Raw genomic sequence first — 12,549 nt, forward strand, 5'->3', positions numbered from 1 at the left:
CTTTTACCCTTTCCACTCTACTCTCCACCAATGCGTAAGGGGCCAGACTGGCTTGCCAGTCGTCCAGGAGGCTGCACTACACGAGCAGTGCCTTACTACTAATAATCCTTTTTAAAAATCAAGTAACTTTAATAGGTTTCCACCTTTGTTGTAAAGCTAGTACTAACACATGTCTACTCTGAAAATGTAATAATACAAATATGTAAAAAATACAGGAAAGAAAAATACAGGACTCAGGCTTTTCCGTCATTTTTTCTTCTTCATTCTTTGGAGGCTAGAAGCTTAGATTCTTGAGGCTTTCCTTTACCTGGTGTTTTAGCCTGGCCAGGACATACCCAAACAGAGAAGAGCTGAAGATGAAGGCAACCACACACAGGGTAACCTTTAAATCACCAACCTGAGAAGCCACTATCATTTTGTATTCACTTATTTTTGATAGTGACTAACAAACAGGAACCTTATTTGGACTCCTTTCTGCTTTCCCCTCATGGCCTCAGTTATCTGGCCTTAAAAGACACAGTGACTTTAAAGATCCTTTTGCAAAGTACCATGGCACCTAATTTCCTAACCAAAATAAAGAATAAATGAATTAATGAATGAATCCAGTTGTACCAAAATGCACCTTCAAAAATCCAGAGAGAGAACAGCATCGCTGCAATAAACACGTCTATTCCTACTTCCATCAGATCCAGCCCAGCTTCGCTAATGGTGAAGGGACAATCCTAGGCAAAGTTCACAGTTGACGTTCTATAGGCATCTTTACCTCCTCCGTCTATCTTTAAGCCCTACTGTGCGCGCGAGCAACACTCAAACACAAAATGGAAAGCTATGAACATTAGGGCGATGGAGAGGATACGAAATTTGGGAGTTATAGTTCCAGGGTTCCAATCCTGGCTCCATCAATTCCTAAACTAAGATGAACCTGGGCATATCTAAAGTCTCTGATCTTTAGTTTTCTCACTCATAGAATGGGGAGTATAGCGTACTGATTAACAAGATTATTCTGAGGATTAAAATTTTAAAATATCTGTAAGGCAGTTATACTCTTGTTAATAATTGGAGCTGAATAAAGGGAAAGTGTTTCCTCTTCAGATTCACGATGAGGTGCAAGCCTGGCCTTCTTTCGACTTACAAGCATGGAGGGTGTTAACTTGCTCTGTTTTGCTTAGGAAAACAAAAACAAAAACAAAAAAACAGACGATGCTCTGCACATACACTCAATTTCACTTGTATAAAGAATATCCAGTATCAACTTCATTAAAAAAAGAGGGTTCCACTATACTGACTAGGTTTCTATGTCCCAAACTGAAGATACCAACTTCTTCCCATATTTAATTCTAAATCAGATGATTACATTTTATTAGTCAATTAAGATAAAATAATCGGAAATGTAGTAAATCTGAATAACGATAAAAAAAAGAACACTTTGGCAGTATGAGTCCTAAATATTACTTGCATTTGTTCATCCTATTTGAGGATAAAGTTATCAGTTAAATAGCTTCACCTTCGTCTTGGCTCAGATTTAGAGGACTTTAATAATTCCCTTCTCTGATGCATATGCTAAGGTTTCCTTTACCTCACACACTCTAAAATATCAGTCATCCCCTTCAACCTAATGTCCAAACCTAAGTTTTCATTCCTTCTCTCACACCAATTTGGTGCCTTTCTTGCCAATCCAAAAAAATCCCGAAGACAAGAAAACTCCAGCAACCAGATGAAAAGCAACAAAAGTCCGTAATTATACACCCAAGATGCCGAAATTTATAAGATACTGCAACAGATGCTAAATATGAAGATCATTTTTGTTATAATTTAATTCCGCTAACCTGATCACTAGGTTATTTCTGTAGTGCCCACATGCTGAGTACAAACTTGCCAACTCAATTTTACTATTTTTTCTTAATCTAAATAGACACAGGGTCAAGGTGGAGAGCATTGGGAGCTCTTTTCCTTATAATCACTCCATGGTTCAATTCAGGGTTTGGTTAGCCTTCCTCTTCTCAAAATAGTTCTCTGGGGGTCACATGTGTATAAAACTGCATTTTCCACCAAAAGGAAAGCTATTTTTTGAACAAGCTAATGCACCACAGAAATACTTAGGGAACATCATGTAGCCCCCCCCACCTGAAATTATGGATTCTTTTATTTTATGACATCAGGGATTTAGCCAGATGATCTTTATTAAATATGCCACAGTTCACTTTGTTTCTCCCCTTCAGTAGGGGCAAATTCCCTATTTTTTATTTTGTACTTACAAATTAACCCAATAAAAGAAACCACCTCTAACCTGTATACTAATACATCATTTGCAAATCCATGTAATCGCTACCATTAACCACCCGCCAGAAAAACAATAACCTTACCTTTTTTCATTTCCGTATGACTTCTGTGCAACTTTTGCATGAAGAATAAGTACTGTTTGATCCCCTCGCTCCTTTAAGTAATTTCGCATAGCTTCCCTAAAGTAAAATATAAATATTACTATTACGGGGGTGAAATTTAGAATATTACTATGCTGTATGATAAAAAAAATAATTAAAAGTATTTTTATTTTCTAAAAATGAAAACAAAAAAGCAAAACCAGCCCAAGAATTAAATTTAAATATTATATAAATACTGTTCATCTTCAACTCTGTATTTTATTCTTTAAAAGAAGAAACTGTTGCCTTGGAATTTATGCTGTAACTCAAATCACAATTACAACTTCTATACAATGATTCTAGTTAGAATCATTATACACACTCCTGATTTACCTTTTAATTGTTTGTAAAATTAATGGTATGCAACACTTTTGTACTTAACAATCTAATTACCCACCACCACCAGCGCCACTCCCCCAGCTATTAGAATCAGTATCTTCCAATGAATACAAAGCCATAACTTTTTCACATTAGGTCATTATTACATGTTCTTAAAAAAACAGCCTTACATAAAGACTACGCAAGCTGTGAGCTCATGACCTGAGCCCAAGTCGGATGCTTGACTGACTGAGCCACCCAGGCGCCCCTAGAACTTGTAGCACTTAGAAAGTTAAGTGGCTTGGGGCAAACATTTAACCTCACCCAGTCAGATAATAATGCAGACCTAACACAGAGCAGTTGTGGGTATTAAATGAGATAATCCAGATGGCAGCATTTGTGGTTACTGACTGAAAACCTGTTGGATGCAAGGCAGGGCAGCTAACACTGGGATCCAATAGCTTGAGAATTAATCCCTATCACTGAAGGGACTTCACCAGGGACTTCACTGAAGTCGAGTGAAGACAAGACTTTGGAAAACAAATTGTAATAAAATACACGACTCAGAGGTATGAACAAAAGTACCACTAAAGGAATGTTTATGTAAAGTTAGGGGTGATAAAGAACTATAAACTCTTGAACAACGTGGGGGTTGGGTGCCAGCACCGTGCACAGTCACAAATCTGCATATAATTTTTGACTCCCCCCCCCCCCACCAATAGCCGACTGTTGACCAGAAGCCTGATAACCATAATTGATTAACATATATTCTGTATGCCATATGTATTATACACTGTATTCTTCTAATACAGTAAATTAAAGGAAATGTTAAGAAAAATCATATAAGGAAAATCCATTTACAGTACTATACTGCATTTATCAAAAAAAATCTGCATAAGTGGATCCATGCAGTTCAGATCCATGTTGTTGTTCAAGGGTTAACTGTACATGCTAGGAAACATTTCTTAGAAGAGTTAAATTCCAAAGGAAGAGGGGTAGACACAGGAAGTGGAAGGAGGAAAGAACAGGGCATTCCAGAGTCTGGAGAAGTATGTACAAAGACAAAAAAGATCCGGCACATCTGGGTACACTGAGATTCAGGCTGAGGAATCAGGCAGACACAATAACAAAACAGCAGCTAATATTTCTTGATTACTACGTGCCAGGCCCCGAACCAATCTCTTTATATGCACTGTTTCATTTAATCCTCACAATTCAAAAAGGTAAAAGTATTGTTCCTACCACTTTGAATGTCTTGCCCAATGTGTTGCAGTTAATGGCAGCCAGGAACTGAAACAATTCTTTGAGTCTGAAGTGAGCCACTGAAGGGAATAAAGCTGATAAACTGGGTACAGTAAAACTGTGAGAGGCTTGTCAAACGCCTTGAAAATCTGACATTTGTAAATGTATATACAAAGTATGAAAGCTTAAGTTAATTCAAATATTATTCTATGCTAGATGATGATAAAAGCGGTAGCAAGTATTACAAATTTTTTAAGAGACCTGGATAAAAAATTTAAATGTAACAAAATAAAAAATAAAATCCATCTCTTAAAACACTGTGCTATAGAATCTGGATTTTCAATCTAGACAAAAGGCAATGGGAGATCTTAAGGGTTTTTTTAAACGTACAATTATTTTTCCATTTCAGTTAATTTTTTGTGGTGGAATAGGGAAAGGATTAGAAAGTATTGAGACAAAACTTGAAAAAAGGTTGACATATTAAAAAAGAAGTAACAAGATAGTAGGAGGGGAGGTGGAAAAGACTTGATAATTTTTTAGATCTTTTGTTTTGGGAGCAGTAAGTGTATATTAACAGACTCTGTTTGACAAATGTGAATTCTGAAGCATCCCGGACCTCCAAACTCTAAGTATTCAAAAGGCTGTTGGAAATACTCATCTGTACTTCCGGAAAGGGGTCTGGGGGCAAAAATAGGGTTTGCTGGTGTGTAGTTCACACACAAAAACCACAGCAGTGAATGCAATCTCGGAAAGAAAGCATAGTGACAGGAGAGTCAAGAAGAAAATGTATAAAAGGAAATGGAGAAGAACCAGTGAGAGAGAGAACTAAGGCTGTGCATTAGATGCTATTGAAGGAGACAAACCTTGAAGAGGTAACTATCAAAGGGTGAGATGCCGCAGAGGTCAAGGTCATTTTAATTTTAGCAAGAAGTCTAACAAATGCCAAGTAACAGAAAGGCTTATAAATTATTTGTAAAATGAGAAGCCACTGTAATGTCTAATGGGTAAGAAAGGAGCCATAAATATTGGCAACACCTTCAAAGGAATGGACAATAAAATGACCAAAGATCAGTATCAAAGGAATAGCTAATTGTGGAATCCATAAGTGATCGTGCCAAATCCTACTAGCATTTCAAGGGTGGGAATACAGAAAGCATAATCTCAAAACTGCTGGGTAATGGATAAGGGGTACAGTCTGGAAAGGATAACAATAAGGTTTCTGAGTGGTTGCTAAGTCAGATGCCTGATCATAGAGTTCAGGGTACATAAGAAACCAAGAACAAAGTCAGAAGGCCAGTCAGTATCTTGACAAAGCTAGCGGAGAAGTCCAGTTCTTAGCATTGAACATTAAAAAGTGATATATACTTGAAAAGAAAAATTTTAAGTAGCAATTTTAAGTATACTTACTCCTAACACATTATATTTGCATTTATAGTGACAAGCTATACAATGACAAGCATTATATCATTAACCATTATATCATTATAATATCTCTATTGTATCAGTCAGCAGTTACTTCATATGTTTGTCAGATTCCACGTCTTTTTTTTTTGTCTTCCCAGACTACAAAGTCTCTGAGACATACTAGTAAGCATAATTTAGAAATGGGGGAGAGGTTAAATAACTTTCGCAAGATGATAAATACCCAGGATTCAAACTTAGGTAGTGCAACTCTCAAGGACAAAATTATACTATCAGATACTTTGCAATCTCTTTGCTGTGACACACACACACACACACACACACACACACACACACACACACAGGTCTGAATGTTAACTCTTGTCACCAAGCCTGAGTTTTCTCACCCATAAAACATATGTGTAGATACACGTTTAAAGTTAGCCCCACAAAAGGACATCTACGAAATGTCCGTAAACTCTTCCCATTATTATTGTTGTTGCTATTATTATTATTATTATTTTCTTAGAAAGGAGAGGGGCAGGAGGGCAAGGCATGGCACCACTTCCACTGGAGCTATAGAGCAAACTTGAAAAGGGCCTAGAGAAAAATGTTCAGGCGTATCACCTGACTTGGCACAACAGGTAAGCTGCACATTTACCCATCTTCCCATTCAGGATTTATGGAGAGCCTATTACATCCTGGGCACTGGTCATCATGCTAGTTGCCAATGTTGGAAGTAGCTGTGTACAATTATGATTATGACAAAAGATTTCAGATCTCAAGCTGTTTATGGTGATTGCAGATGACAGCTCCAGTTTTCATCCTTTCCCTTTCTTAAAACAGCAACTAGAACCTTAAGATAATCAATAATAGTTGCCTTATAACTAATTGGCCATATAGCTTCTTTCAAAAAGGAAAAAAAAACCTGTTTTCTTATTAGAACATCGAACACATTAAAAATTATGTTCTCTGGTAATTAAAGCCTGATCATTTCCTCCAGCATCTTAAGTAGCCATAACCAACAATCAAAGATATATTCTGAAGAAACACAATTAAATAATAAAGCCCACAGAATGCAGCCCATGTGCCTTTCATCCAGACAGAGTAGGGTTTCACCAACAGAATGGGGTTTCAATTTCAGTACTATTGACATCCTGGGCAAAATAATCCTTTGCTGTGAGGGACTATCCTGTGCACTGTAGGGTGTTCAGCAACACTTCTATCTACGTATTTGAAGCCCGTAGCACCCTTCCTCAAACTATGACAACCAACACCGTCTCTAGATAATGGTAAATGTGAAGGGAGTTGAAGGACAAAGTCACCTGGGTTGAAAACCAGTGGGTTAGAGAAAAGCCAAAAGTATTCCAACAAGATGGCAAAATCATCCATTGTCTTTTTTAAAAGAATAAGGGAAATTTTAGCATTGGAAAGCATAATGTAGGTATCGTAAGAATCTTACTAGAATTACTACTTTGTATTAGTGAATTCTGAAAAAGAATGACAAAGTTAAATCCCAGTTTCTTGGAATAGTTACTATTCTAACAAGTCTGAAGTATATTCTTTGTTAATTTCATTTAACGATTCCTTAGAACGTAAAAATTATTTGATGGGGCATCTAGGTGGCTCAGTTGGTTAAGCATCAGACTCAGGATTTCCGCTCAGGTCATGATCTCATGGTTCCCCCTCCCAAATAGACAAAGGCCACCATATTGTAAGGATTGGGTCATCATCACTTCTGTATTCTATGAAGTTTATTTTGGAAATAAACCATTTCACTACTTCTTTAAGGCTTTACCCGTGTAGAGAAAAATCAGAGACTTGAGGATTTTGAGAACATGTAACAGTAGGGAGTGCTGACATTCAAAGGTTAAGTCATCACCTCGGTTCTTACATATCTAGGCCTGGTTGATCCAAACTTGGCTCCTCGAATCCCAAGGACCACGCAGACCCTTCCTATTCCAGCTCATTTTCTTCTTCCCCCAAAATGTCCTATAAACATATGACTGGCCTAAGGTGAATATTAGTTGCAACCATTTTTATATGAATTATTTACCACTTATAAACTAACTACCTAATAACCATATAGAGCAAAGATCACACGTTACTCTCAATGTATATTCAACTTCATAGTTTTATTTTACTATAAATCTAAATTCATCTCATTTCTACTTAGTTTATATGGTGTTTGCTACCCATGGTTCTTATGATAAAGTAAAATCCATAATTAGGTTAAAACATGAATAATGTACTCTGTAATATAAAACACTTAGTAACATCTGAATACAAATAAAGAACCAAAAGAGACATTAATCTGACCTAAGTTAATAAAGAATGGAGGATTCTCTTGTCATAAATCGAAGAGGGTGGATCATAAATGGACATAGCAAACAGTAATTTTAGCTATAATCCAGGGTAGGTGAGAATACATTGCTTTAAGAGTTTCTCAGCAGGCACTGGCAAAATGCTTCTCAAAACTGCATGCTATGGACAAGAAAGAAAAGAGATCCAAAAAGAAAAAATAGGGGCTCACTGAAAGGCAATGGAATCCCAAAATTAATACACAGATATTAACAAAATATATATAACCTGTGAAGTAGACAACAGATACAGAGGTTAAATCTTAACTATCATCTTAGAATGTTACTACTTACTCTGGAGCAACCTCGAAAACAAACCAAGAAATAGCTTCAGATACTGAGTTTGTCTATAGGGTGACCAGGTGAGTAATGGAGGTTTGTACATGTACAATGAGAACAGAGGGGTGGCAGTGAGACCAACAGAGAATAGGGCTTCAGAAAAAATCCAAAACAAAACAAAACAACAGTGTTAGTCCAAGTGATAGAAAACAGGTTTTCAGAGTAAATAACATAAAATAGTTCCAACAATTACAATTACAGCAAGCCCAAAGGGGGGGGGGGGTGGGGGGAGAAAGAACCTTACAAAAGAAATCCTGGTACTAAATTAATTCAAGCAAATGCATGAATTAGTGGGTACCAGTCCGCAGTGTCACAAAGGGGAAGAAAGTTAAGAGTACATGCCTTTGAAGGTTACCCAGAACACAAATATATTCAAAATTCCAGTTCTAACCTGATTGTTGACAATAGGGCAAAGTCTCTCAGTACAATGGGGTATTAGGTTGAGTAATATCTATGTTTTCTAAGAGTATGTGTTACAGTGCTGTTGACGGTCATAACTCCAGAGTTCAGACATACTCTCACATAAGGGATAGGCACACATTCCTGGAGATTGACACCTAACTGCATTGCAACTAATATTTTTACTGATGGCCCCAGGCTCTAAATGACAAAATGAGAAGCCTCCACAATAAAAGAACTGTTTCTATATATTAATATAAGGTCTGGGCATTCGGTTTTATTTTTGAATCCACAGTCTGCTGTACCCATAAGCCACATTACAGGGACTATTTCAGGAGAGTAGGATGCCCTTGTAAGTTAGTACTCAATTGATTCTATTTGTATTTCTGAAAGAATGCAATTATTTAAAAGGAAAAAAAAAGTGAATCTATAATAACATTGACTAGTAAGTACATAGTGTTAACTATCCTTAATCAAAAATTTAAACTTTGAGGAGGTATAATTGTTTTCTTTTTTTTAATTTTTTTTTTCAACGTTTATTTATTTTTGGGACAGAGAGAGACAGAGCATGAATGGGGGAGGGGCAGAGAGAGAGGGAGACACAGCATCAGAAGCAGGCTCCAGGCTCTGAGCCATCAGCCCAGAGCCCGACGCGGGGCTCGAACTCACGGACCGTGAGATCGTGACCTGGCTGAAGTCGGATGCTTAACCGACTGCGCCACCCAGGCGCCCCTTGGAGGTATAATTGTTTTGAATACTATCCAAAATATCATCCTCTAAATAAAAAGGCTTTTTTTTTTTCAATACTTCTTAATTTGGAAGATGAGGGTACAGACAGAGTAGGGTAGGTTTAGAAGATTTATTTCTTAAGGGACCTTCTCTGAATTCAACTCCCTATTTCCCCATACCCCAATAAAAGAGATATAAAATTCCTTTAAAAAATATTGATAGAATAAAAGACACTAAAGTTTTCCTAACAGAAAACTCTTTAAAGGAAAAATGGGAAAATATGATTAAAAGGAACCAGAGGAAACCTAAATTTGCTATACTATCAAAAGGGAAAACTTCCTAATTTTTAATTTTGGGTTTAAAATTAAATTTTTATCATAGAATTGGTCACTGATTTTTACATTCCAATTTTCTGTTCTATACAAACTGTTTTGCTAAATTTGCTTTATATTAGCTTTGATAATAAAGAATAAAAATCTGTAAGCTTGCCATCTTTAAAAAAGATTTAAAAAGAAATAAACCTTAACTGAATTCTCCCCTCGAAGATATATTAATTCCTTTTAGGGTATTTTTAAAGGATAAAAGCAAATAAAATCTTTTACAACTTTATTTTTTTAAATGTTTATTTACTTTTGAGAGAGAGAGACAGAGTGTGAGTGGGGGAGGGGCAGCGAGCGAGAGAGACACAGAATGTGAAGCAGGCCCCAGGCTCCTAGCTGTCAGCAGAGTCTGACACAGGGCTTGAACTCACAGACCATGAGATCGTGATCTGAGCCAAAGTCGGATGCTTGGATGCTTGACTGACTGAGCCACCCATATGCCCCTAGATTTAACTGAAACACAGTAAAATGTAAATGTACAGTGGGTTGTTTTGGTATATGTATATACCATCACCACATTACAAAGATAGTCTTCATTCCCAAGTTTCTCTTCTGCCTCTAATCCCTCCTCCTGTCTCTCCCTGTCCCTGGGAAACCACTGATCTGCTTTGCCATTATAGATTCGTTTCCATTTTCTAGAATTTTGTGTAAATGAAATCATGCAGTATGTATCCATTTTTTTCTGACTTCTTTTGAAAACAGAGCATAATTGTCATAGGATTTTATCTATGTTGTTGCATGTATCAACAGTTTATTCCTTTTATTGCTGAATAGAAATCCTCTGTAGAATATATCACAATTTGTTGATTCACTCACCTGTTGGTAGACGTTTGGGTTATGCCTGTTTGGCCATTACAACTGACACTACCACAAACACCTGTGATCAAGTCTTTGTATTCACATTATGTTTTAATTTCTCTTGATAAATATGTAAAAATGGAATGGCTGCACCATATGGTAGGAGTGTACTTAACTTTTTCAGAAAGTGCCAGATTATTTTCCTAAATTGTTGTATTACTTTACATACCACCAGAGTATAAGAGTATCAGTTCTTCCTACTAGATATCTCATTGTGGTCTTAATTTGCATTTCTTTAGTGGTTATTTGCCACAGTGTCTGGAGAAGTACCTGTCTAAATCATTTTCCTATTTAAAAAATGGGTTATTTCCTTATTATTGACTTTTTATTATTTTCATAATCTGGATACAAATGTTTTACTCATAATTTTGAAGAAGTAAAATTTATTCATTTCTTTCTTCCAGAGTTAGTGCTTTGGTGTTATACCTAGGAAATATGTGCCTAATCCAAGGTCACAAAGATATTCTCCTGTATTTTCTTCTAAAATATATATAATTTGAAGTTTTACATTTAGGTATATTTTAATCTTTGCATATGGTCCTAGCCACGGATCACAGTTATTTTGTGTCTATGTATATAAATGACAGGGGCATATGGACATACAAATGTTCCAGAATCTTTAAAGACCCTTTAACTAAATTGCCTTTGCACCTTGAATGAAGAACATATACCTCAAAAACTTCCTCTGGCCACTATTCTGTTAGTGATTTACCTGGTTGTCTTTACACCAATACCATCCATGATTACTGAATGTAGCTTAAGGTTGTTTGCATTTCCATATAAATTTCACAGTTTGTCAACTGTTACAAAAAGTCCACTGGGATTTTGACAAGTATTAAGTTGAATGCATAGATCAATTTGGCAAGAAGTGACATCTTAACAATATTGAGTCTTCTGTCCCAAGAATATTTATTCAGGACTTCAAGCTCTCTCAACAATATTTTAAAGATTCAAGTGCACAGTGCTTTTACATCTCGTGTCAGATTTTCCCCTAAGAATTACATACTTTTGATGTGATTATATATAGTATTGTTTATTAAATTTCAATTTCCCACCGTTCACATAAAAAAACAATTCATTTTTATGTTGATCACGTATCCTACTATCTTGACAAAACTCACCTATTAGTTTTAGCAGCTTTTTAAGATTCCATAGGATTTTCCATATAGATGATCATGTCTGCAAATAAAGACAGTTTTACTTCTTTCTTTCCAATCTGGATGGCGTCCTTTTCTTTCCTGAACTGATTGTACTAACTAGAACTTCAAGTACAATGTTAAATGGAAGCGGTGAAAGCAGACAATCTTGCATTGTTCCTGATCTTGAGGGAAAACATTCAGTCTTTTCACAGTTAAGTATTGTGTTAAACATAGTTTTTTTGTACGTACACTTTTTTAGGAGGAAATACCCTTCTGTTCCTAGTTTGATGAAAATTATGATCAAGGATGAATGTCAAAAGCTTTTCTAAATCTCTTGAGGTGACCACATGATTTTCCTTTTTGTTCTGTTAATATAATGAATTACATTGATTTCCATTTGTGAGATAAAGCCACATTGTTGTTTTCATTTTGAAAATTTAAGACTTTTTGCATCTGTGTTTGTAAGGGATACTGGTCTATTGTTTTATTTTCTTGAAATGTCTTTGCCCTGCTTTTAAAACAGGGCAATGCTGTCCTCACAGAATGCACTGTGAAGTACATCCTACTCTCCAATTTTCTGGAAGAGTGTATATAGAACTGGTATAATTTACTTCTCATACGTCTGGAAGACCTCAGGAGTGAAATCATCTGAGCCTGCAGTTTTCTTTGTGGGAAGGTTTATAATTACAAATTCGATTTCTTTAGACATTAGGGCTATTCAGGTTATGCTTCTTCTTGAGTAAGCTTTGGTAGTTTGCTAATTTCAAGAAATGTGTGCATTTCTTCAAAAGTTGTTGAATTATTAACAAACTTATTTATAATATTTGCTTGTTATCCTTTATACATCAGTAGAATCTGTAGCGATGTCACCTTTCTTCATAGTAATTTGTACAGAATCTGATTTCTATCTGCTATGACTGTCCTGCTTGAAAGATTTCTTTAACATTTCTAGTAGTTCAGGCCT

At 36.1% G+C, this 12,549-nt stretch overlaps 1 protein-coding gene across 7 annotated transcripts in view; it reads right to left on the reverse strand.

Annotated features, from left to right (window-relative positions):
* The window catches only part of RBPJ (recombination signal binding protein for immunoglobulin kappa J region), a 215,287-nt gene that overhangs the window by 23,809 nt on the left and 178,929 nt on the right, over window positions 1-12,549 (reverse strand). For 5 of the 7 annotated variants that reach the window (XM_015072420.3, XM_015072417.3, XM_015072423.3 and 2 more), the window contains one exon: window positions 2,364-2,459. In XM_015072420.3, coding sequence (XP_014927906.1) covers window positions 2,364-2,459 — 96 coding nt within the window. Of the gene's footprint in view, window positions 1-2,363; window positions 2,460-11,567; window positions 11,626-12,549 lie in introns of all 7 variants that reach the window. The other 2 variants (XM_053217488.1, XM_027051363.2) reach the window with 1 other exon arrangement.

The sequence above is a fragment of the Acinonyx jubatus genome, chromosome B1 (assembly GCF_027475565.1).
Source record: "Acinonyx jubatus isolate Ajub_Pintada_27869175 chromosome B1, VMU_Ajub_asm_v1.0, whole genome shotgun sequence".
Taxonomy (NCBI): Eukaryota; Metazoa; Chordata; class Mammalia; order Carnivora; family Felidae; genus Acinonyx; species Acinonyx jubatus.